Raw genomic sequence first — 27,489 nt, 5'->3', positions numbered from 1 at the left:
TCATCTCCTAGTGTTTGCTTTGTTCGCCCTAAGTTGGCAGGCTATGCCCAGAAGTGGGTCCCTTGCTCACTTTGCCACTGGATTCAAGCTAGCTTGGCTGATGAAGGATATTACCCAGAAACCGGTCCCAGACATGGCTTGGCAGTTCGGGCTGCACTGTTCCCATGTGGCACAGGGTCAAGATTGATTTGCATATAGCTGTGCCTGAACTGGGGTGGCAAAGTGAGCTAAAGAATGAGGCTGGATTCAACCCAGATCTGTGATGGGGGGGGAGTGTCTGAAAAGTTTCATCACTCCGTCCATCATCTCCTAGTGTTTACTTTGTTCACCCTAGGTTGGCAGGCTATGCCCAGACGTGGGTCCCTTGCTCACTTGCCACTGGATTCAAGCTAGCCTAGCTGATGAAGGATGTTACCCAGAAACCGGTCCCAGGATGCTTGTTTCCGGTCCAGTGAAGACATGGCTTGGCAGTTTGGGCTGGACCGTTCCCATGAGGCACAGGGTCAAGACTGATTTGCATATAGCTGTGTCTGAACTGGGGTGGCAAAGTGAGCTAAAGAATGATGATGGATTCAACCCAGATCTGTGACTTGGGGTGAGTTTTGAAAAGTTTCAGCACTCCGCCCATCATCTCCTAGTGTTTGCTTTGTTGGCCCTAAGTTCTCGGGGTATGCCCAGACATGGGTCCCTTGCTCACTTTGCCACTAGATTCAAGCTAGCCTGGCTGATGAAGGGTGTTACCCATAAACCGGTCCCAGCATGCTTATTTCCGGTCAAGTGAAGACATGGCTTGGCAGTTCGGGCTGGACTGTTCCCATGAGGCACAGGGTCAAGACTGATTTGCATATAGCTATGTCTGAACTGGGGTGGCAATGTGAGCTAAAGAATGATGATGGATTCAACCCAGATCTGTGACTGGGGGTGAGTGTCTGAAAAGTTTCAGCACTCTGTCCATCATCTCCTAGTATGTGCTTTGTTTGCTCTAAGTTGGCAGGGTATGCCCAGACATAGGTCCCTTGCTCACTTTGCCACTGGATTTAGGCTAGCCTGGCTGATGAAGGGTGTTACCCAGAAACCGGTCCCAGAATGCTTGTTTCCAGTCCAGTGAAGACATGGCTTGGCAGTTCGGGCTGGACTGTTCCCATGAGGCACTGGGTCAAGACTGAGTTGCATATAGCTGTGTCTGAACTGGGGTGGCAAAGTGAGCTAAAGAATGATGATGGATTCAACCCAGATCTGTGACTGGGGGTGAGTGTCTGAAAAGTTTCAGCACTCTGTCCATCATCTCCTAGTGTTTGCTTTGTTCGCCCTAAGTTGGCAGGCTATGCCCAGACGTGGGTCCCTTGCTCACTTTGCCACTGGATTCAAGCTAGCTTGGCTGATGAAGGATATTACCCAGAAACCGGTCCCAGACATGGCTTGGCAGTTCGGGTTGGATTGTTCCCATGTGGCACAGGGTCAAGATTGATTTGCATATAGCTGTGCCTGAACTGGGGTGGCAAAGTGAGCTAAAGAATGAGGCTGGATTTAACCCAGATCTGTGATGGGGGGAGTGTCTGAAAAGTTTCATCACTCCGTCCATCATCTCCTAGTGTTTGCTTTGTTCGCCCTAAGTTGACAGGCTATGCCCAGACGTGGGTCCCTTGCTCACTTTGCCACTGAATTCAAGCTAGCCTGGCTGATGAAGGATGTTACCCAGAAACCGGTCCCAGGATGCTTGTTTCCGGTCCAGTTAAGACATGGCTTGGCAGTTCGGGCTGGACTGTTCCCTAGAGGCACAGGGTCAAGATTGATTTGCTTAGCTGTGTCTGAACTGGGGTGGCAAAGTGAGCTAAAGAATGATGATGGATTCAATGCAGATCTGTGACTGGGGGTGAGTGTCTGAAATGTTTCAGCACTCCGTCCATCATCTCCTAGTGTATGCTTTGTTCACCCTAGGTTGGCAGGCTATGCCCAGACGTGGGTCCCTTGCTCACTTGCCACTGGATTCAAGCTAGCCTAGCTGATGAAGGATGTTACCCAGAAACCGGTCCCAGGATGCTTGTTTCCGGTCCAGTGAAGACATGGCTTGGCAGTTTGGGCTGGACCGTTCCCATGAGGCACAGGGTCAAGACTGATTTGCATATAGCTGTGTCTGAACTGGGGTGGCAAAGTGAGCTAAAGAATGATGATGGATTCAACCCAGATCTGTGACTTGGGGTGAGTTTTGAAAAGTTTCAGCACTCCGCCCATCATCTCCTAGTGTTTGCTTTGTTGGCCCTAAGTTCTCGGGGTATGCCCAGACATGGGTCCCTTGCTCACTTTGCCACTAGATTCAAGCTAGCCTGGCTGATGAAGGGTGTTACCCATAAACCGGTCCCAGCATGCTTATTTCCGGTCAAGTGAAGACATGGCTTGGCAGTTCGGGCTGGACTGTTCCCATGAGGCACAGGGTCAAGACTGATTTGCATATAGCTATGTCTGAACTGGGGTGGCAATGTGAGCTAAAGAATGATGATGGATTCAACCCAGATCTGTGACTGGGGGTGAGTGTCTGAAAAGTTTCAGCACTCTGTCCATCATCTCCTAGTATGTGCTTTGTTTGCTCTAAGTTGGCAGGGTATGCCCAGACATAGGTCCCTTGCTCACTTTGCCACTGGATTTAGGCTAGCCTGGCTGATGAAGGGTGTTACCCAGAAACCGGTCCCAGAATGCTTGTTTCCAGTCCAGTGAAGACATGGCTTGGCAGTTCGGGCTGGACTGTTCCCATGAGGCACTGGGTCAAGACTGAGTTGCATATAGCTGTGTCTGAACTGGGGTGGCAAAGTGAGCTAAAGAATGATGATGGATTCAACCCAGATCTGTGACTGGGGGTGAGTGTCTGAAAAGTTTCAGCACTCTGTCCATCATCTCCTAGTGTTTGCTTTGTTCGCCCTAAGTTGGCAGGCTATGCCCAGACGTGGGTCCCTTGCTCACTTTGCCACTGGATTCAAGCTAGCTTGGCTGATGAAGGATATTACCCAGAAACCGGTCCCAGACATGGCTTGGCAGTTCGGGTTGGATTGTTCCCATGTGGCACAGGGTCAAGATTGATTTGCATATAGCTGTGCCTGAACTGGGGTGGCAAAGTGAGCTAAAGAATGAGGCTGGATTTAACCCAGATCTGTGATGGGGGGAGTGTCTGAAAAGTTTCATCACTCCGTCCATCATCTCCTAGTGTTTGCTTTGTTCGCCCTAAGTTGACAGGCTATGCCCAGACGTGGGTCCCTTGCTCACTTTGCCACTGAATTCAAGCTAGCCTGGCTGATGAAGGATGTTACCCAGAAACCGGTCCCAGGATGCTTGTTTCCGGTCCAGTTAAGACATGGCTTGGCAGTTCGGGCTGGACTGTTCCCTAGAGGCACAGGGTCAAGATTGATTTGCTTAGCTGTGTCTGAACTGGGGTGGCAAAGTGAGCTAAAGAATGATGATGGATTCAATGCAGATCTGTGACTGGGGGTGAGTGTCTGAAATGTTTCAGCACTCCGTCCATCATCTCCTAGTGTATGCTTTGTTCACCCTAGGTTGGCAGGCTATGCCCAGACGTGGTTCGCTTGCTCACTTGCCACTGGATTCAAGCTAGCCTGGCTGATGAAGGATGTTACCCAGAAACCGGTCCCAGGATGCTTGTTTCCGGTCCAGTGAAGACATGGCTTGGCAGTTTGGGCTGGACCGTTCCCATGAGGCACAGGGTCAAGACTGATTTGCATATAGCTGTGTCTGAACTGGGGTGGCAAAGTGAGCTAAAGAATGATGATGGACTGAACCCAGATCTGTGACTGGGGGTGAGTTTTGAAAAGTTTCAGCACTCCGCCCATCATCTCCTGGTGTTTGCTTCGTTGACCCTAAGTTCTCGGGGTATGCCCAGACGTGGGTCCCTTGCTCACTTTGCCACTGGATTCAAGCTAGCCTGGCTGATAAAGGGTGTTACCCAGAAACCGGTCCCAGGATGCTTATTTCCGGTCAAGTGAAGACATGGCTTGGCAGTTCGGGCTGGACTGTTCCCTTGAGGCACAGGGTCAAGACTGATTTGCATATAGCTATGTCTGAACTGGGGTGGCAAAGTGAGCTAAAGAATGATGATGGATTCAACCCAGATCTGTGACTGGGGGTGAGTGTCTGAAAAGTTTCAGCACTCTGTCCATCATCTCCTAGTATGTGCTTTGTTTGCTCTAAGTTGGCAGGGTATGCCCAGACATAGGTCCCTTGCTCACTTTGCCACTGGATTTAAGCGAGCCTGGCAGATGAAGGGTGTTACCCAGAAACCGGTCCCAGAATGCTTGTTTCCAGTCCAGTGAAGACATGGCTTGGCAGTTCGGGCTGGACTGTTCCCATGAGGCACTGGGTCAAGACTGATTTGCATATAGCTGTGTCTAAGCTGGGGTGGCATAGTGAGCTAAAGAATGATGATGGATTCAACCGAGATCTGTGACTGGGGACAAGTGTCTGAAAAGTTTCAGCACTCCGGCCATCATCCCCTAGTGTTTGCTTTGTTTGCCCTAAGTTGGCAGGGTATGCCCAGACGTGGGTCCGTTGCTCACTTTGCCACTGGATTCAAGGTAGCCTGGCTGATAAAGGATGTTACCCGAAAACCAGTCCCAGGATGCTTGTTTCCGGTCCAGTGAAGACATGGCTTGGCAGTTCAGGTTGGACTGTTCCCATGAGGCACAGGGTCAAGACTGATTTGCATATAGCTGTGTCTGAACTGGGGTGGCAAAGTGAACTAAAGAATGATGATGGATTCAACCAAGACCTGTGACTGGGGGTGAGTGTCTGAAAAGTTTCAGCACTCCGTCCATCTTCTCCTAGTGTTAGCTAATTACAAGTGCCTTATATTCTATGACATTTGTAATAAGGCAGGAGGGATAGGTATCAGGTTTGTGATAAACTACCCATCTGCCAAACTCTAAATTACCCTACAGGTTTTCTGCAAATAATATCTAGGCCTGGGCATTGTTTGCGGGGTTATGCGTCAGGTTGTGCCGTTCGCGCTGATGTTTAGCGCTGGAGCTGGAAAATCTGAGCAAACGGCACCATACACAGCGTAACAAGAGGGCTCTGCTTCTTTTTGCTGCTTGAGTAGTTTTTCTACTTGGGTGGCAGCTTCCTCAACGCGAACGGATGGTTTTTCAATGCGAGCAGTCGCGACCACCCATGACCACCCACGTTGAGAAGTTTAACTGTGAAGTGGTCTAGCAGTGGATTTTCCTCACTTGCGCTCACCAACTTAATGTTGGTGAGCGAGGAAAAAACTCTGCTCCGCTTTGCGGAGAGGAGTTTTTCAGAACTACGCTCGCTCCGCTGTGCATAGAGTGCAGAAAACTCTGCAAACTCCACGAAAGGAGCGAAGTTCACTGCCCAGGTATAATATTATCTTATACAGAATCATCCTGTTACTGTTAAGTGTGGGTGAATGCCACCTCAGTGTGAAAAGTTGTGATTTTCAAACAGAAGAGGCATAGTGAAGAAACACTACAACCTTACCAAAGTTCCAAAGTTTTCCACAAACCTTTGCAAAGGTTGCAATAAAAAAGAAAAATAAATCCGGACACTTTGCAACTTTGTACACCCTTAACCAAAATAAACTGTGCATGGTCAATCAGGGAAATCAACAAATTCACTCTCTCTAGAGTTAGGCCTCATGTATGGAAGTAGACAAAAGTATGGAAAAAAATAACAGTGAAATGGATGATTTCTCTCGTCTGTGCCTCATGTATGAAAAGTGTTGCATCGCTGCTGTAAGACAGCGATGCCACACTTTTCAGTTTGCCCTCCTTGCGACACCATGGATGCGCTGCATTTACTGTACGGCACTCCATGTTGCAAGGATTAACAGATACGTCAGGAATTCTGACGTATCAGTGGTGAAAAAATGGCGCATTGCTGGAGTGTGTCTGGAAACAGACGCAACTCCAGCAATGTGTCATTTCACATGGGGCAAGCAACACGTGAAAAGGCCTGCGTCATCCCTTATGCTTGCTTAAAGCAGGCGTAAGGATTAGATGCAGTGAGGCCGTAGAAGTGTCGCTGTGAAATCTCATAAATTTCACTGCAACACTTCTATGAGCCTTTTCTGCACCGAAAACCCACCTTGCATACATAATATCTGTTGCAGGTATAATGCAGCACAGGGGTTTAAAAAGTGACACATCTGCCTAGATGTGTCACTTTTTAAATATGGCGCAGTGTGGTTCAATTTTTACGCCACCACAGCGTTACAAAAAGTGACGCAATGGCCGCGTAAGGGCCTGATAAATGAGGCCCTTCCAAGTTCAACAGTGCATGAATGCACAAGTCACTGTAAAGTGCACACATCAGTCTCATGCACATCCACGCCCAGAGGTAACGGAAGCTCTGTAATAATGATCACAGTTTAAATCCAAGCAATAAATCAAAACACTTCAGCTTAGAGACAATTACGTGTTCCTTTTAAGTAGCTGCCAACAATATACAGACGTAATTCGCTAAAAATGTAAGAAAAGCATTAAAATGTTCGAAAAACCGAATTGTACTTACTCTACATTCTTGGTCCACTCCGGTGGGTTACTCAGGGTCATAAATACACAGTTGGTCAAAATAGTGCACATGATGAGCATGCTGAATAATGTAAGTTGTAGTTAAGGATATAACAGTAACATTCGAATTCAGATAGCTCTAGCATGCATTAGTGAACAGTTTACATCCATTTGGCAAATCAACATTTATAATGTATATACATTTACATGGCAAGCCATATATCTATTTATCCTGCACTCCACAACTACTTCCAGAGGAAAATAAATCATGTACTGCATGTAACAAGACAAACAAGACCCTTTATTATAATCACAGGCAAACGGGAAACCTTTTTGCTTTACCAAACCGAAGCTCCTACTACGCCGGTTCAAGTAAGAGTAACACTTTGCAAACTGAGGGCCTCATTTATGAGGCCCTTATGCTGCTGTTGCTTCACTTTTTGTGACTCTGCGGCGGCGTAAAAAATGTGGCACACTGCGCCATATTTATAAAGTGTCGCATCTGGGCAGATGCGTCACTTTGTAAACCCCTGCGCTACATTATACCTGCAACAGGTATAATGTATGCAGGGTAGGCGTTCTGACGCAGAAAAGCCTTGTAGAAGTGGCGCTGTGAAATCTATGCGATTTTGCTGCGTCACTACTACGGCGTTACTGCATCAAAACCTTACGAATGCTTGAAGCAGGCATAAGAGTGCCCATTGCTAGAGTTGCGTCTATTTCCAGACTAGCTCTTCAATTCTAGTCGCAGCACCAGCTTTCTTCCCGTTTATACTACAATGCATGCATCTTGTCTCGTATTCTATTTCCACTCTGGTCTCGTGCATCAGCTCCCCTGTCCTACTTCTATTTCCACATCTTGCATCACCTCTCTTTTACACTTTTGTACCGTGCATCCTGTTTCTTGTTCTATTTACACTCACATGGCATCAGGTTCTATATCGACTTCTGCACCATGCATCAGCTCCCGTCTTCTATTTTCAACCTCTGGACTGAGCGTTCATTGGACTGTACCATTTCCAAACCCCTCAGGAGTTGTCTGCTGTATTTCTAATTAACCAGCCTGCATCTCCTGCTTTATTTCCATCTCGAATCCTGCACCAGCTCTCCTGCTGTAGTTCCTCCTCGGCATCAGCTCTCCCGTCTATTTATAGCTATGCACCATGCATTTCATCTCCCGTCCTACGTCCTACTTTCGAACACTTCATCTGGCCTTGTGTTCTATTTCCAACTCCAGTGCTCTGCATTCATTCACTGCTAAACTCCCACCTTCAGACACCGAATCGTCTCTCCCATTCTATTGCCACATAACCACCCTGCATTAGTTCTACTGTTCTATTTCCACTTTTGCACCTGGCATCACCACAACTAATCCGTTCTATCCATACATTCACACTATGTATCATGACACCGATTATATTCAAATTTCCACACATTATCTTTGCAGCTCTATTTTCTTTGCTGGTCCTCGCCATAAACAAGATCTCCTGTTCCAACCTTTCCGTCCCGCCGTTTTGTCTTCATCAGTTCGCTTTGCCTCTGTATCTGATGCCCACTATCTCTTTTTTTCACACACGCCCATTTAGCATCTAGATCTTAAAGGAAAGCAACCTTCAAAATCTCTTCCTTATTTTTTTCAGCAGAATTTCGAATTAAAGTGTTTTCACTGTACAATGCTGCAAACACAAGCAACAACAAAGGGAATTAAATTTCAACCATAAACTAGAATGTGATGAAAAGAGGCCTAGAAAAAAATAGTAATTCACAAACGCACATACACAAATATATATGAATATGTACTATTTGGTATTAAATATCAAAAAACGATCTTCCAATGGTAACTCGGTCCTACCTATAACGACAGAGTGATGAGTGCAGTGCTTAATTAGAGTCCGTGGTTTCCTGTGCTCGAACCTGCACTTAATCGTCAATACCGGCGTTCATAGCAGGAACGTGACGCAAAGGTATTGGAGCGCTTTTCATGAGCACCAGTTAAGGACACATTCATTTTTGGTAGCCACATAGAGATAAAGGGATTGTCTCAGAATCACAGGATGTTGAGCCTACGCTAAGACTCAAACCTGGTTCCCCAGCTCCAAAGTCGGCAGCTCTGGCCGTTACGTCACATCCTCTCCCCACTTGTATGATTCCACGGTTAGTAGTACGTTCTGTTACAGGTGGCCCTAATAGGAGCAATGGGCTGGTGCAAGCTGCCTCCTGACGAGAGCCTCAGCACTTATGTTTTTAGGTCTCGCGAGCCAAAGGCTCGAAGAGACATTTTATATCTGGGCTTTACAAAGTGCTGCCGTGGCCTAAAGCTACAGTGCATGTGCGCGGGCGCGCGCGCCGCACTTACTTTCACTTTCGCGGCCGCACGGCCGCTTTGATCACGATCACTTTCAATTTCGCGGCCGCCCGGCCGCTTTGCTGCGCAGACCCAGCCTCCTCTGCCAGCACACCCACAACTGGCAACATTAAGGCCAAGGAAAGAAAACTTTATCAGGTAATTCCTTTGCTTTTTTTTTTTGCTCATTGTCAACCTAAAAGAGACAGAACAAAAAGAATAGTAGGATAATAACTTTTGGAACACGCAGCGTGCCATGTGTTAATTACGTAACACTGAGCCGAGTTAGGAACTAAGGAAATAGGTTCGAGTCTCGCCATCGGCTCAACATTCTGCGATTCTAGGCAAATTGATCAGTCTCTCCGTGCCTTAAAAGCATGGATGTGTGCTTGTTCACTTTGGTACCCCGCTGATATTTATCGGCTATAAATGCTGTTAGTTTTGTTACTAAACAACACATCGCACGCGAACCATGCGGGTTTAAAATGCTAATGCTTTACTTTCGTTTACATTATCCGTATTTACCTATGCAGCACATTATTGTGGGTCCGGCAACATGTATTGCTACGTTTTAATTAACTTTTGATCTGTTTGAGCAAAAAATAAAATATTTCTGTTAAAATCTGGCGATTATGCAGGAAATGGTAGATTTTGTGGCAGATACAGCAAATCCATAATTATGCGGAAAACATTACACATTACAGTGTGTCTTATGAATGAATGCCCTTCAGAGAAGAAGCGAGGCGGGATCCTTGTAGAACCCCGGTCACTTAGCAAGCGTTAGGCTCCTATTCCAATACGGTTCATTTTGAATAATGACTTCTATTTAAGTGAAAGTGAGCACAGGTTTGATCAAAGTTCAACAAAACAATCGAATATCATCGACTCGCTCTGTGTACAATAAAACAATTAGATACAAACAGTTTAACCATGCGGAGGTTTTCAAAATACCGGACTACTCTGTCCTGTAAGTGTAACGAAATATCTCAGTTACAGAATGGTTGGACAGTCACCTTTGATATCCGTAGTAAGCGCTCGCCCTGGCATGTGGCAAACGACATTCATGGTGCTTTTTTACACTTCAGAATCACTTGGAGGAGCATTTGAAAAATGGGAGCAATTTATACTCTAGAAGCCCATGGCAAAGGGGTCGACTTTAACTTTCAGTTTACTGCTTAAATGGCAAATCCGTCTTTTGATGACGGTGGACTCCTCTGTTGGGGTTTCTTAAAGGGGAAGGGTGGCATGCTTAGTGCACAAGAAGGCACTGCACCCCCTCTCTGCAACACACCACGTTACTCATCCCTAAAACATCCCTCATTTTCAGCAAGTTTACCACATGTACCGCATACACCCTAATTGCCAATAAACACCACTCATTAGATGCCCCCGGGATTTTGTAAGTGTCGCTCAGACAGATTTCCCCAAACACACCACCGCCATTCCTAAACTCGAATACGTATTAGATGTAGCGCTCTCCTCGACAACATGCCATGGAATGCACTTATTGAGCATTTGACAAAGAGCCTGTCTCCACAACAGCATACGCCATTTCAACATCATTAACATGTCAATGTTTGTTATTTATTCACACGAGGCTGCCTTTTGGTGCACAGCGGTAACGCAGCTCCGCTAGTGGGCACTGGAGCAGGCACACACCAGAGAGCAACTCGGACACACGCCTTGCCAACCTGCCCCCAAGCAGGCACGAACAGATTCCCTCTGCGTCCTCCGAAGTACCGAGGCAGGTAACTGTAATAAATTTATGGGCCATATTATAAAGAACGGCGATAACATTATTATCGCCGTTTTAGCAGCAGGAAACTGCCGCTAAAGCAGCGATAAGGGGCTTGATAATATGCCCTAGAGAATTCCAAGAGAAGCCCATGTTCTGGTGTCAAGGACATCAAACCTGGGCTTCTATTGGAATTCTCAAGGGCATATTATCAAGCCCCTTATCGCCGTTTCAGCGGCAGATTCCTGCTACTAAAGCGGCGATAATGTTATCGCTGTTCTTGATAATATGGCCCCATGTTTCTTACGTCGTAGCGCCAATTGCATACCTGCTCTGGACTTCCTAGCACTACTCAGAGACAAACAAGGGGGCATATCAACAACAACCGGCGATAATTATCGCTCAGCGCTCTTAGCGTGAGGATAATTATCGCCGGCTAGCGTGAATTTTTATCGCTGAGATAGCGTGCTATTAGCAACGCTTATCTCAATAGCGATAAAAATCTACTCGCTAACAGGCTAACGTGAGATTATCGCTGGAAACCCAGCGATAATCACACGTTACCTTGTTGATAGGGATAGGCAAACTTAGCCATGATATCCTCCTTCCATAGGATATCATGGCTAAGTCTGAAAATTAGCAGACGTAAAAAAGCAGCGTTAACCGCGGTTAGCGCTGCTTTTTTTGTCTCTAACAGGGTTAGCGACATTCTTGATAATAGGAGAAATGTCGCTTAGCGACATTTCTCCTATTATTTTACTCTGGAACGCCCCCTTTGCATCTCATTAGAGTTGCAAGTGGAAGCGTAAAGTAAAAGGGTGCTAACATGCAAATTTGCGTGTTAGCACCCTGTTGTTGATAGGGTGCTAGTTTTATCTCTGCTTTTTTGGCTTTTAAAGCCAAAAAAGCAGAGATAAAGCCCTTGTTGATATGCCCCAAGATGCTCACAGGTTAACACAGGCAGAAATGTGAGAACACATTACTTACTGCGGTAACGAAGGAACTTCTCGTGGTTTAAACCTGCATCATTGTTTTGAGGCGGCCACCAGCTATGGAGCTCGGCAAAAAAATTTGAAGGAGGTTTTAATGGCTAAACTCAGATCTGTGCAGAATACAGCATGGGTACAATATATGAACTCCTTAAGTAGCGCACAGCACAAACAGAAGTGTAATTGAATAATAGGTGGCACCATTAGCCATGCTCATTTTATCTAAAATTCAAGTACGAAATGCTGAGTCGGCCCCTATACCTGCAGGCAGCTTCCAGACCTGTTTTAGGACTTCAGTCCGCGTGATACTGCCCTGTCAGACACTATAGGCGACTAGGGCCTGGCAGCTAAGATGGCAACCATGGCAGCTGAAGGACGTCAAGCCGTACCATTCTGGAGGTGGACAGAGGCCCAGCCTACAACCACCGGAGCATAGATTGCATCAAGCCCCCAGCCGTCATTTCTGCCCCAAGCCCACCTCGTCACCCTCCCTTACCCCTTCCCTCCCTCGGACTCCCGTCTACACCTGTTTGCAGGTGAGGGTGAGCGAGGCCACCATCTCACAGGTCTGGAGTGGGCTACGGTGCTGCTGGACCTGGAACCGCTGGATCAGGGCGATCAGCTACTCGTCCATGCCATCACCTTCTTTTTAGGACTCTTCACGTTAAAATGCTTATGCTTTACTTTCGTTTTTATGGCTTATTTCGGCTATGGCAATTTTCAACAATAATGGAAGGATTTCAGTACCAAAACTTTACTATCCCGTAACTATTGATCGGGTATCTATGCAGTTCACTTTGCTTACTCACCAACTAATCTCATGTGAAGGGAACGGCCTTAACATGCTTCAAGCCTAATCACGGGTGAAGTGCAATTTACTTAAAGTGAAGGCTTCCGGTACCAGGACAGTGGTAACCCGTAAATATTAGTTGGCAAATGAATGTTAATACTTTGTTTTTTTTAAATGCACTTTTACGTTTTATTATTAAAAAAAAAAAAAAAAAATGTAATCAGGCCCCTATTTTGTTCTACATGGTATGTAGGTTCCGTGTTCTCTCCAACATTTTTTATAAAAGCGACACGTTTACAAATTCATATAACCTCTGGGCAATCTGCCTGCTTTTGGGGCCCAGCGTTTTACACTACCATGAAAATGGCATGTCAAATAATCAGTCTTCTGAGAATTAATCAACCTTCACAGTATTAAGTCCGACACACCGCTTATTGTGGAGATAAAGTTGAAACGTTAACATTGCACACCGTTTTCTGCAGTATCTGCTCAATTCACTGAGCTATCTTACATATGCTTCCTGATGTCCGCTGTACTGTGGGGCTTTATGTTTTATCTCTCAGTAGGATTTAAAGCTATTTTGATCAGTAGAATGCATATTCTCTTTTGGGCCCTAAACACACAGGAGTAGGGTGAACTATGGGTTTGCGCAGCAAATAATCACAGTTCTACTGTTATATACAATCCACTGTATTATGGAGGGAACACTAAATTAGAACCTGAGACACTGGATAGCTTTTGTAACACTATTTATTAGCTTTGCTGTTAGTTTTGTTACTAAACAACACATCGCACGCGAACCATGCGGGTTTAAAATGCTTATGCTTTACTTTCGTTTTTATGGCTTATTTCGGCTATGGCAATTTTCAACAATAATGGAAGGATTTCAGTACCAAAACGTTACTATCCCGTAACTATTGATCGGGTATCTATGCAGTTGACTTTGCTTACTCACCAACTAATCTCATGTGAAGGGAACGGCCTTAACATGCTTCAAGCCTAGTCACGGGTGAAGTGCAATTTACTTAAAGTGAAGGCTTCCGGTACCAGGACAGTGGTAACCCGTAAATATTATTTGGCAAATGAATGTTAATACTTTGTTTTTTTTAAATGGACTTTTACGTTTTATTATTAAAACAAAAAAAAAAAAATGTAATCAGGCCCCTATTTTGTTCTACATGGTATGTAGGTTCCGTGTTCTCTCCAACATTTTTTATAAAAGCGACACGTTTACAAATTCATATAACCTCTGGGCAATCTGCCTGCTTTTGGGGCCCAGCGTTTTACACTACCATGAAAATGGCATGTCAAATAATCAGTCTTCTGAGAATTAATCAACCTTCACAGTATTAAGTCCGACACACCGCTTATTGTGGAGATAAAGTTGAAACGTTAACATTGCACACCGTTTTCTGCAGTATCTGCTCAATTCACTGAGCTATCTTACACATGCTTCCTGATGTCCGCTGTACTGTGGGGCTTTATGTTTTATCTCTCAGTAGGATTTAAAGCTATTTTGATCAGTAGAATGCATATTCTCTTTTGGGCCCTAAACACACAGGAGTAGGGTGAACTATGGGTTTGCGCAGCAAATAATCACAGTTCTACTGTTATATACAATCCACTGTATTATGGAGGGAACACTAAATTAGAACCTGAGACACTGGATAGCTTTTTTAACACTATTTATTAGCTTTTATAAAGGACATTTAACCAGTCGAGTTTCAAATAATTTCAATATTTTCACCATTAAAAAGGATTTGTTATTACTACTATGGCCCTTATTATCAGTGGTCTAGTAAATTGGGCCACAATATTTTCAGTTTTCCATTCTCTCACTTACATAACTGTACGCTAAAGTTGAGAAATCACTATTACTGTAGATATATGTGTAAGATCACCATCGCTGCAGATATAGATGTGAGATCAGTATCACTGCGAAATAAGTGTGAGGTCACCATTACTTCAGCTATACGTGTGACATCACTATCACTGCACATACAGATGTGAAATAACCATCACTGCAGATATTGGTATAAAAACACTATCACTACACATATACGTGTGAGGTAACTATCACTGCAAATATAGGTGTGAAATCACCATTACTTCACATATAGGTGTGAAATCAGTATCAGTGCAGCTGTGATTGTCTGCTGCTCAGGGAAACTTGACCTAGTTCACATTTTATTCTCCAACATTACTCTGTGCCAGGGGCTAAAAAGGTTGCACCACCTTAATCGCATTGTTTCTTTTTACTTTGTAGCTTATTGTGCCTGTTGCAAATCAGTGTGTGTCTCATATTTTTTTATTTTTGTGCATAGGTTTAAACAGTCGTTGGGGGTCAACTTCTAATTTCTCCTGGTTTAATATTTATAATAGCTCTAGTAACAGCCCATAAACAACCTGTGTTGTTACTGGGGGCTTATTCTCGCGTTTCAGCTAGTTTTCACAGAGCCTTTGAGGAAGGCGCTTGCTCGAGATAAGCACAAGTTTCATAAGATCCTTTTGTTCCACCGTAAACATTCCTTGTGTTCACTTTAGAAGTGAAGTGGGGGCGTGGGTTTTAGCACTCTTCTGTCCGTTTGCCTACAAACCTTTTGCAGAGGTTAGCAGCATCTGGTGCTGTGTTACTAATGTTGTGGTCAAAGATTTACTGTGTGTGCTAAATCTAGGGTTTCTTTTACTGTGTCTTTTAATAATTGTGTATGCGTGTTAATTTAGTATAATATGGCTATTAGTGCTTTAAATGTAAAAAAAAAAGTGTTACAACTTAAAAAAAGCATTTTCAATGTAATAGGTCTCGCATTTACGCGAGTTTGAGCTATTGGCATTGCAAATGACAATGCCTTTTATTTTTGTTTTCATTTTTACAGCATACATAAAAGGCATTGTCATTTACAATGCCAATAGCTTAAAATCGCGTAAATGCGAGACCTATTGCATTGCAAATGCTTGTTTTTTTTACAATTTAACCACTGGCCGACCTCAACTTTGTTTAAAAAGAGGAGCGAGGCCCCCTCTCAGTGCCTCTATAAGTCCCTGGGGACCTCATCCCATATTATACCACTCATGACATGTTGTACGACGTCATTGATAAAAATCACTGCAACATCTGATTGATGACAACACTGCGCATGGTGGGAATGCGAGTTATAGTTACTTGCAATAACTATAACTGGCGATTCTCAGTGGTTTTGTTAGTTTGAAACGGCATGTTTTGACATTTTCACCTAACCATAATATCCCTTTAACCTATCTTTTTTCAGTAAATATATACATATGTAACAAATATAGGGGACTTGAATTAGCCATATTTATGCTCTGACTTGTTTTGCAGTCAGTCACATTTTGCGTCTGGCCACCGTACCATGCAGCATGAGGCAGTGAGCTAACCCACTTCAGCCACTGGCTCTCTTGCACTAAGAGTGATAGCACTTTCTTTGACACATGCACACATCCACCTAAAAGTTCCCAGGCGGGTGGGCCAATACTTTTCTTAGACAATGTTTTTTTTTCTTTTAATTTGTTATCCTTTTCACATTTTAGTCACCCATGTGTGTTTACACTATGCCTTTAGGCCAAAGTATTTCAAATACTATTTTGTTTTTGTACCAATCAGAATCATATTTTATTTCGATGTTTAATAAATCTAAAAACAGTAGCTTGACATGTATGAAGTATACCTGGCTGCCAGGAGACACCTGTACTGATCTAATAAAATTATAAGATGCACCCGAGGAGAGATAGCTACATATAAGGAGATAGCCTAGGGTGGAAGCCACCCTCCTCCCATACCCTAAGCTAAACATGTGACAGCAGACAACGTTGCCCCCCGGCCTCAAACTCCATTGCACAGGCCTACCCTGATACCTTATCAAGCTCCTTCCCCACAATACTTGTCCTCTCAGAGAAGGGCAACCTCGGGCTAATAACCAATCCTGGGCTGAATGCCACCCATATTCCCGTGAGCACAGCACGGGGGAGCAGACAATGCTCTCTCTGAACTAGTCTTCCCTACTCACAAACATATGAGTTTATGGGCATAACCAAACCTGCAAGACTAACCATGCCCTATTTCACCTACTTCCTGTCCCTTGAATGAGATTTGTTACTGATAATTTTTTTGCATGCATGGCAAATAAATCTGCAGTTTTACAGCCATTTATGCATGGCTGGAATCCTTTTGTGAATTCCCGGTAGGTGTGAATGGAGGTATTTTAAGCCATAAGCATACATTAACAGCCTAAACTTACGCTTAAGCTGAAAATACATTTGTGACTCAGGCCCAAGGTATTTTACCAGTCTTCTCATTGCTTTGTGCACCATAAATGAGTGGGTCCTGGATAAATTATGTTTGTCTAGTATCGGGCTCATGACAAGAGTTAAGTGTTTGTCCAGAATTGGGAGAAGATCAAACAGCAGTATTTACAACTGTGGAAATCAAAAATAATTGCTGTTAGCATGAACTGAAGCCATCTTGTTTGCAGCATCCATTTTGTTAGCCTTGTGATTCTGCCATCTTCACTATTGCCTGCTTTTCTATTCTGCTTGAGTCATCAACTTTAGTTAACTCATTCTGTACTGAGCCAGAGCAATGTTTGAGCTCAGAAAGGCCTGTAGCTGCTTGAATGCACCTGTTTGAGAATGTAACTGTCTATCATATCCTACTGATGTCTAGTTCTGTTTCCCCTCCCACTTTGTTGACTAAGTGATATTCATCTGCCCATGTTTTTCAGTAGCTATTCCTGTGTAGGCCTGTACCTTCTATTTGTAACTTACTCTGCAACAAACTGTGTATAAAATGCCCATGGTTTCTGTATTCCATGTACTACCTCCTACAGCGCCCGAGGGTGTTGTATTGATGTAGTCCCAGTCATGAGTGATTAATAAACTTGTTATTTTGAATTCCAGCTTCAGTGCCAATCTCTTATTTGTTAGTCTAAGGACCCGTGGACAAACTTAAGGGTGAACCCTGCACCGGTGTTCCCCTGAAAAGGCACATTTCCACACAACATCCAAGTGAGTAAATATCCGGATATTTGCAGAAAGCTGATGCTGATGTTGGGTCATGTCTGCCCAGAATTAAGTGGAGAATGTAAATCAGTGTAAGCAAGCACTTCTGCTCCAATGTACACAAAACCATCAATCCATAATAGGTTTATTTGTTTTGCTTATTTGTTACTATATATCACTCCTACACTGACGAGTATCATGGCACTAAAATACTCAAAAATAGTAAACAGAGAAAGAAAGATGCCTGCTAACTCCCATAAACAAGCTAATAAAACATAGCTATTTGTATTTTTAGAGCCTTCATGTAGGTCATACCCTTTTCAATTGTTTGTAGAGACAATGGATGATCATTCCAAAGATAAGGGGCAAGAATGAGTAAGAATCTTCTTCCGCTATGGGTTACCTTTGCTTTCAGGAAGGAAAGGGCAGGAGGTTCCAGTAACTGAGCAAGGCACAGGCTTTCTGGAAAGCTGGCAGAAAGAGTTCCAGAACATGTTTTGGCACAAAAGTGTGGAGTTTTCACTGGTTGTACATTTGCTGAGGGACCTGTTGAAATTCTACCATAAATAGTTTTATTATAATGTATTTAGCAAAGTTGTCACAGAAGTCCTGGCTAGCACGAATGTTGCTAGAAAGCTAGGACGGATTGATGAAAGACTCCATGGTGGCAAACAGATGTCTAAGAAAGTATGTTTTTGGCTGCAAGAATGTTGTGTGGCAGGAAGTTATGTATAATGGAAATAAGCACATTTTTATAGAGCTTTGATTGAGTGGTGGCTAATCTCACAGCTTTAATGAGTCACAGAACCATACACTGTGCAGTTTAATCATGCCAATAATCTTTTATGTATTGGAAATTTCTATTAAGAGTGGCCTCAGCAGTGAATATGAAATAATCAAATGTACTATTGGGGTCATCAAGGTTTTTAATAGATTTGAGCTATTTTGTAAGTTCAGACCACCTAAGGACGTCTAAATTGGCCTTCACCAAAACCAAGAAAGAGTAGGAAGTGGCCTAGGGGTAAAAAGTGAAGGGCAGGGATCTGAAGATCCTGAATTGTATCAGATAATGATCTGTTAGTCCTAAAGGAGTGAGGCTATCCATCCTTGTAATGTGATTATAAGCCCTGATTTTGCCTTCTCTGCTATCAATGCCCCCTTTGTTTTCATGTAGGTCTCCTACATAAAATACTCTGGAAGACATGCTATGCCCTATGGATACCTGTTTTATGCAATACTCCTTGTCCTGCTTGCCTATTCTTCAAAACAACGTATAGAAAAAGTCTGAAGTCTAGCAACAATTGAGTTATTAAGGGTGCACTAAATGGAAAGAAACATAAGATGCATTGTATTTCCATTCTCTCTCTGAGTACTGACACAGTAACTAACAACTCACTGTGTACAACCAACGTGGAAATGTGTAAAAGTGATTCCCTCAATGATTTGGTACACATAAAACTAATAGACACAAAAAAGGAAAGTGGAGCAATAGGAGGGGTTTGGAGTGGAAAGCAAACCATGCAGTAAAAGAAGGCTGTGCTCTAGGATCTTCCCTCATAAGACCATAACAGACATTTAGGAAATCCCTATGAGGGGGCGTAAGAAACCGAGTGAAGGCAAGAAAAACAGATGAGGGAACTAGAGGGCTCCCTTTAAAGATAGAAAAAGTCTATGTATTTCCCTATGAGACTGACTCAGTAGGATAAGAACTGGATGTCAGCCTAGTTGTAAACACAAAAATCCAAATGTAAATGTGTGTATCAAAGGACAGCGAGTATTTTAAATAAATGTGAACTTAAAAATACATCTGGTGAATTAAATGCAATGATCCACGCTTCATCTTTTAATAATCTGCACTGATTGCCACAATGTTTAAACTGCTGTGCAGAGCAGACTGCCCAGTGCGGTTAATAAAGTGTTGATTCCATTCTATCATGGAGAACCATTGAAGCAAAGTTTCTATTATGAAGCCACAACAAGGCAAGCCTTCAGACTCAAGGACTATTGAAGATTTCTAGACAGATATTTAGACAAGGCACAGTGTGACCTGCACTACAATACACGATTTTTGCTGGAAAATATCTATTAATACAATGTTCCCTCATTACCGATGCCGGGTTGTCGTAACATATCAAGACTAACACCACATTTCAGTTTCTGAAAGATAAAATAACTTTGAGATAAAAGAACAGGGTAAGTATGCAAATTTCAAGGAACATAACAGAAAACCCAAGATTCCGTAATTGGCAAATGATGTTGACACAACATGAATCATACAAGCACTACTTGTAAAGGATATGAATGGACCAAAACTTTAATAGCTACCCTTCTGAGAGGATTGAAAGGAGTTAAAATGTACAAGGCAGACGTGGCACTGAATCGGAAGATTGCCTTCCCTCTGTTCAATACTATAAAAGTCTGCAAAGAAACACAAACAGAGTGAAAATGATCATTTAAAGGTTAACAACTGACTGAGAAGCCAAATATTAAACCACAAAGTTCTTCAATATCCACCAAATGTATTACTAGATACACAATTTAGAATGGTCTGATGTTCCATTGGCTTTGCATAATGGTGTCTGTACAAGATGCTGATGTTTGCTAGACCAGCACTCGGACTAGCCAGTTTTTAGCTGGATTCATGAACACAGAATACAATAGAGACTCTCTGTTTTAGTAGAAAGTATGCAGTAGTCAGAAGTCATTGATGTATCTAGAGGGGGGCCAATTGAGGCCCCTATCCCAGCTCCATTTGTCAAGCCAAATGGCCCCACTACCATTGCTGTTCATTGTACTGGAAAGTGACAAAGCAAAATCCAGACACTGCATCTTGCCACATACATTAATTTGTCCAAAAACATGTCACTGATTTGAGTGATTGCTTGAGGCAATGCACGAGCCTACATGTTTGATTAAAATGTTTAAATCTGACTTTGTATATATGTGAGTGTGTATCTACAGCTACATACATTTAATTAAAAAACAAAGGTTAAAGCTTAGTTATAGCTAGGAAAGCATAATTAATTATTTCTATATAAAACCAACTAAATGACGCAAATCTATGAGATTCTAAATTTATAGTTATAACTTACAGTCATAATTTGTGCCACGGCCATAACGTCACATAAGTGGCACACCTCCGTACGGTGTTGGCAACTCGCTAGTACCCTAAATTAACTTTAACTCATGCCTTCCTCAAGCACCGCTTATAACCTTTGAAATTAGATCACTCATAGCATGTTAAATACAGCATTCATAACAACACTCTTTAGATCTGTAATGACATCATTTATGAGAATACCGTACATGGTAGAGGGCAAAGTTATAGCTAATGTAGTGTGGGTAGCAATTTGATAACACTCTATATGGAAGTGCGTCACCTTTAGAACGTGCCAACTGTGACACAGTTTATAACTGTAAGTTATAACTATGACTTTAGAATTTCTAAAGTTTGTGAAGATTAAGTTGGTTTTGTATCAAAATAATATATTCAGGTTTTTTAAACTATAACTAGGCTATAACCTGTGGTTGTTACATTGAATTTGTATGTATATTTTTTAAAGAAAGTTATTTTTAACAATATATGGTATTATTATTATTTTTTTAGATACCTTCGTAAAATTTTTAAATGCTATTTACACCAGATATTTACATTTTATAGGAATTATGGATGTAGGATTTCATGGCTAGCCATATATTTTAAATGGTATATGTGTTAATCTTGAAACTATAGGTTGTGTTTGTAGACTGTACTTGTACCACAATAATATTGAGATACTACTGCAGTGCTTATGCTTTTGTTAAACTGAATTTAATTGGTTTAGGACTCTCCCCATTGTAGGAAACAGGAAGTGCACACCCTTTTTCCTCATTTCAATTGAGATCTTCAAAGTTGAAGTTTGTGTTCTCACCAACATGGAGAATCTTCTTTTCAGAAGGCAGCTTTGAGTTGTTGCAGTACTGCAGTGTGCTGGAAGAGGACAAAGAAGAGGTGGAGCGGAGGATGCAAAAGTAGGAACAGGAGGAAAAGTGGAGGAAGCAGCTCAAAGATTCTACTGTCTGGGAGTTTTTCACATTGCTAGCTGGAGGGAAGAAGGCAAGTGCCAAACTGGTAACTTGCAACCTTTGCAAGAAGGTCATTTCCTGTGTGAACATCAAACAGTACTCCTTTGGTACGACGGGAATGAGAAAACACCTGCAGACCATCAATTCAACCAGGTTGGCCCGGGCTGAAAGAAGGCATCAGAAGGAGTCGGAAGAGGCTGAAGCAGAACATCTGCAGCAGCAACTTCTTTGCCTACTGCAACACCTTCAACTTCTTCTGATCGTCAGGACTTCCACCACCACCCTCTGCATCTGTCCCTCAAGCACCACAATCAATTTCTTTCACTCCATCACCCCCTCCACCACCATCTGGTGCATCTGTCCCTCCATCAATACCTGCTTCTGGTACCGCAGTGCCAGTGGATCACTTGAGACAGAAAAGATGAATTGAAGAGCAGTAACGCAATATTACCACATACTGTCTCCTGTGCCATACCGTGATTGTTGTGGGAGAGAGAGATCTCACCATACGCCAGGAGCTTGTCATAGCTCACCAGTGTCATCTCCAACAGCTCTAATTTTTCCCCCTTTGGTTGTCCTCTTGCTTTCTGTTAATACTTTTTTGGTTGGTTGGTCATGTTGACCGTTCCCAAAAAAACGAATTGTTGATGAAAAAATATCAGCTATGGAAGAAAAAAAGTTATTTTCAGAACTAATCAAATATCTAAAAAAATAAAGAGTTTGTACCAATAGTAACCATATTTTTTCAGCTATCAGAAATACAAGATTGTAATTAATAAAGAGATGAAAAGTAAGTGTTAGATAAGTTAACCAAGTGCCTTATGGTGACTTCATACTAGATGGTAAGTTTATAACTACTACAGTGATATCTGGTTGTATTTTGAGAGGCGCAGTCTGTCGTAGATTGGAGTGGAATAGAGTGATGTGGAGTTTTGGGGTGTGGAGTGTTGTATAGTCGAGTAGAGTGGTCCAGTATGGAGGGGCACAGAGTGGAGTAGAGTGTTGTAGAGTGGAGTGTGTTTAGAGTGGAGTTAGAGTGCCATTTAGTAGAGTGGAGTGGCGTGCCATAGAGTGGCGTGTCTTAGAGTGGAGGGATATAGAGTGGAGTGGCATGTCATACAGTGGAGTGATGTTTAGTAGAGTGGAGTAGCGTGTCGAGGAGTTGCGTGTGGTAGAGTGGAGTGGATTTGCGTGTTGTAGACTGGAGTGGTGTGTCATAGAGTGGAATGGCGTGTTGTAGTGTGGAATGGTGTGTCATGCAGTTGAATGAAGTGGCGTATGATAGAGTGTCATAGAGTGTCGTTGAGTGGAGTAGAGTGGCATAGAGTGGAGGGACATTGAGAAGAGTAGAGCGTTGTAGAGTGGAGTGGCGAACAGTGGAGTGGTGTGTCATAGATTGGGGTATCGTATAATGTGTTACAATGGAGGGGCATAGAATGGATTGACGTAAAGTGGAGTGGGATATGGTAGAGTGGCATGTGGTACAGTGCAGTGGCGTGTCATAAAGTGGAATACCATGTTCTAGAGTGAAGTAGCATGTCCTAGAGTGGAGTGGAGTGTGAAAGCAACTCAGCTGTATTTCTTCTTCAAAGACAGTGATTGAAAATGATACCTCATCACCTCCATCTCTACACACACCACTCCACTCTACTACATGCCACTCCACTCTACTACACAACACTCCACACAATTCCACTCTACCCCACTTTACTCTAAGACACTCTACGACATGATACTGTAGGACAAATCACTCCACTGTACTGCATGCCACGCCACTCCACTCTATGGCATTCCACTATACAAAATTCTACTTCTGTGTATGCCCCTACACTCTCTGCCCCTCTAATCCACTCTACGACACTCTACAAAGTGCACTCTACCACGAGCCACTCTACTCTACGACATGCCACTCTACCCTATGATATCCCACTCCACGCCCTCCAGTCAAACAAACTGTATGACACCCCAGAATGTATGACGTTACAACGCAAACATTTACAACGCATGCCTTTACAACGCAGTTTTTACATTGCAACATCCATTACAACGCATGATTTTACATCGCATGCCATCACAACTCATTTTAAGAAACTACATTTACAACACATTCCAATACAATGCATACCAGTACAACGCATACCATTATAACACATTACTTTTAGAGGAACAGTAGGATAAGTGTTGGATAGTGTAGGTGTAAAAATTACTATTCCCACTCCAGTGAGGGCAATAGTAGGGTAAGTGTTGGATAGTGTAGGGGTGAAAATTACTATTCCCACTCCAGTGACTGCAACAGTAGGGTAAGTGTTGGATAGTGTAGGGGTAAAAATTACTATTCCCCATTACGTACCTTATATTGCGTTGTAATGGCATGTGTTGTAGTGACATGCGTTGTAATGACATGCATTGTAGTGACATGCGATATAATGGCTGCATTGTAATGGCATGCGATGTAAAGGATGTTGCATTGTAAGGACTGGGTTGTAAAGGTTGTTTCCCATGTCACACCACTCCACTCCAGTCCACTCTACGACATGCCACTCTATTCTATACACACACCACTCTACCCTATGACAAGTCACTCTACACCCCTCCACTCTAATGTACGACACACCACGCCACTCCACTGTACTCTATGACACCCCACTCCAAGCCACTTTATGACAGTTTACTTCACTCTATGACACTCTAGGCTACTCCTCTCTACGACCCTCTACTCGAAGACACTCGACTCCACAACACTTGACTCTACAACACTCCACTCTATAAAACTCCACTCCACTTCACTCTATGCCACTCCACTCTCCGGCAGTGTACTCCACTCTAAATACAATCAAATATCACTGTAGTAGTTAATTATAAACTTCCCATTTAATATGAAGTTACTATTAGGCACATATTTAAAGTACCTCACACTTACCTTTTATCTCTAAATTGATTACAATCTTGCATTTCTGCTATCTGAAAAATATGGTTAATATTGGTACAAGCTCTTTATTCTTTTTAATATTTGATTAATTCTGAAAATAACTTTCTTTTTATGATTTTTTCTGGATTTTTGTTTTTTAAAGGTCGACATGACCAACCAACAAAAAATAGTGGTTGAAGTGGTCATGAAGCTTAAGAAGTCAAGGGTGGTGCTGGAGGGATAGATGTAGTGGGTCCTGGTGGAGGTCCTGAGGGCGCAGAAAGAATTGAAGGGATTGTAGTAGGCGATGAAGTGGGCGCTGCAGATGTTCCTGCTTTGGCCACTTCCAACTCCATCTGATGGCTTCTCTCGGCCTGCGCCAACTTGGTTGAATAGATTGCCTGCAGGAGTTTCTGTTACGGCTCCTGATGGTGCCGCAGGGGGTGCCGAGAGTCACGCTTCCATATGCGTGACTCGGGCTACCCTACGCTCTTACCTGCAGTTTGGCAAAAGGCTCTGTGGGTTGTGGCGCTGTGCTCAGGGAGGAGAACTGCTACGGCGCGCTTCCACATTCCAGCAGGAGGAACGTGCATGATGACGGGTTGAAATCAAAGCAGATTATTTTGCTTCAGGATCGTAGAGACACACTGTGAAGGAACAGCGTCTTCTGGTGCGGTAAGGTGGCGGGAAGTAAATGCTGATGGGATATCTTGATTCAGTCTGCAAAGTTACCTTGGGCAGAACTTCATTCTGAGTACCAGAACTTGATTTGGGCATTTATTCTATGGAAGTTCTTACTGCCTTTACTCACAATAATTCACAGAGTGCCTTTTGAACAAACTTTTTTGTTTCATCATTGGTAATTGACTTTGGAGTATTCTTTGCTACTATTTGGAATTGTTTGACAGGATAAGAATTATTATTGGTCATTAAACACACAACAGCGCAATCTAAAGATTCCTAAACAATCACAGCTCCTGGTTTATAATTGTTTATTGCTGTATCCTAACAGGGGGTCGTGAGGTCTTACTAAGATTCTTCCCCTGTGACGCTTGGCATCATTAATATGATGGTGGGTATTGTGTGTGTGTGTCTTTGATGGTGTTACAGGCTCAGGTGCATGTGTCTATAACAAACATGATCTAGTGTTCACTGGCTAGTTCTTTATTTCAGCAACCTTTTCATCACCATGGCTAGACAGGGATAGAACAATTCCTTGTGTGCTCTTGTACAGGACTGTGTTGTTTTCTGTTACAGGTAATAAGAGAGAGAGAATTTCTGTATACTTTATGTTGGTGATCATTATCCAGTGTTCAAAGTGTTGTTTCTCGTTTCAGGTCTCCCTCCCTGCTGTCCACATCCTTTCCTTCCCTCACTTGATCACCTTAATCTTCTGAGCTATTATAGCATTCAGAACTGAGGCTATCAAGGGGTGGACCCACTTGAGCCACGAATCGCTCCCGAGGATTCGACAGGAGAAATCCGACAGATGACAGTTTCCTCATTCCCGTCACACCAAATGAGTACTGTTTGATGTTCCCACTGGATATTACCGTCTTGTAAGGTTGCAGGTTAGCAGTTTGGCAATGACCTTCACTCCAGCTGGGAATGAGAATAACTCCCAGACAACAGAATTCTTGAGCTTCTTCCTCTGTTCCACCTTCTCTTTCTCTTCTTGCACCCTCCTATGCACCTCTTCATCGTCCTGTGCCAGCACAACAGTCTGATAACACATTTATTTGAATTACATTCTAATGAAATATCTAATTTAGTTATCTGGCTGAAGTGCAATAAGACTCAGATAATCAGTGTCTTCCAATCCATTTTAAAAAATCCTAACTCATTAATGCGTAACACGCAACTGAACATGTTTGTGGTCCAGTTAATCGTGCTCTTAAAAATATGATTTTTTGAAATAAAAAATACCTTGTCAGAGGGTATATTCCATAAATACAACTCAAGCCAAAGTGCAGCCGCACTAATTGTGAACTCTGCAAAATCACATAGCACTGCCCCTGCACCAAATGGCCAATTTTCAAGGTTTTCAGTTTGACAAAAGTTCTAGAGATTCAGGCCAGTGATTCGTTTAGGCAGGCCTCATGTAACAGTATGATAATACGTTAGTTACTTTTGAAGTATTAAAGAGGAGAGAGTTTGCAATGTTGCCCTGTGAGGATATGCCTGCAAACATGGTTTTAAAAATAAGAATGAAAGATTGCACTGCCCTGCAAGGGCAAGTCCTTTATCGCCAGGCATTCAATAAAAAAAACTGTTACATTTTTACTGGCTTCCCAAAAACCTTGCAAGATTCATAGCGTGCACATATTTACCTTTTGCATGGTTTCTCAAATGAAAACCTTTATGTTTCTTTTTGGGGAAGCTAGCTGAAGAGATGTTCACATAGAAGCAAAAAAAGGGTTATCATTTTGAGATGCTGGAAGGAGGAGGCATCTGCCATATCTCTGCCTTGCCTCCAGACCCCCCTCCAGGAGGCACAGCAACTGCCTTATTTAGAGTCAGGTAAGTGGTGTACAACCTAGTAAAAGTAATTCAGCCAAAGAGATCTTCTAGCACCGCTGGATGGGTGTTTTTTGGTCACATAGTAGTGCATGTGTGGCTGAGCAGGGAATTCCTATTCAAGGTAGGATGGCTGCATTACATATAGGTGGCGGTAGCACTACCTGACCTATGAGCACCCACTAGGAATCACAAGCCACCCTTAAATTAGGAGCTGAGTTGCACCACCTGTTTAGTGGTGATGGAGAGGACGGAGTGGAGGTGGGACAGAGATGGAGTCATCACCAACCTGAATTGTGGTACATATGGTAAGAGCTGTTGTAGCAGAAGGAAGAGTATACTACTCCCCCCAAGTTCATACAGGTCCTCTCATCACAGAAAAGGAGTTGAATAAAACAGTATCTGAAATTGAGTTATCAATTTAGGAGGGTGTGACTCCTGCCAACTCAGGACACACAATATGGTTAGGCTGAAACATAGTTAATGGAGAGTTTGTGCTCAATCCATGGAAGCTATGGCACAAGAAGTACACGATCCCCAGAGAAGAGCATTTTAAATTCAAGTGGCACCATCAATTTTAAATCAAGAAATG

At 43.0% G+C, this 27,489-nt stretch overlaps 1 protein-coding gene across 3 annotated transcripts in view; it reads right to left on the bottom strand.

Annotated features, from left to right (window-relative positions):
• LOC146861238 (sodium channel protein type 2 subunit alpha-like) overlaps positions 1-27,489 on the bottom strand; it is a 544,972-nt gene that overhangs the window by 311,883 nt on the left and 205,600 nt on the right. For 2 of the 3 annotated variants that reach the window (XM_085645389.1, XM_085645390.1), the window contains exon 1: positions 6,535-6,619. In XM_085645389.1, coding sequence (XP_085501515.1) covers positions 6,535-6,614 — 80 coding nt within the window. In that variant the 5' untranslated portion in view covers positions 6,615-6,619. Of the gene's footprint in view, positions 1-6,534; positions 6,625-19,706; positions 19,826-27,489 lie in introns of those variants that run through there. The other variant, XM_085645392.1, reaches the window with a different exon arrangement.

Source organism: Triturus cristatus, chromosome 3_1, assembly GCF_964204655.1.
Source record: "Triturus cristatus chromosome 3_1, aTriCri1.1, whole genome shotgun sequence".
Lineage (NCBI taxonomy): Eukaryota > Metazoa > Chordata > Amphibia > Caudata > Salamandridae > Triturus > Triturus cristatus.
This window is presented reverse-complemented; position numbering and strand designations above follow the sequence as displayed.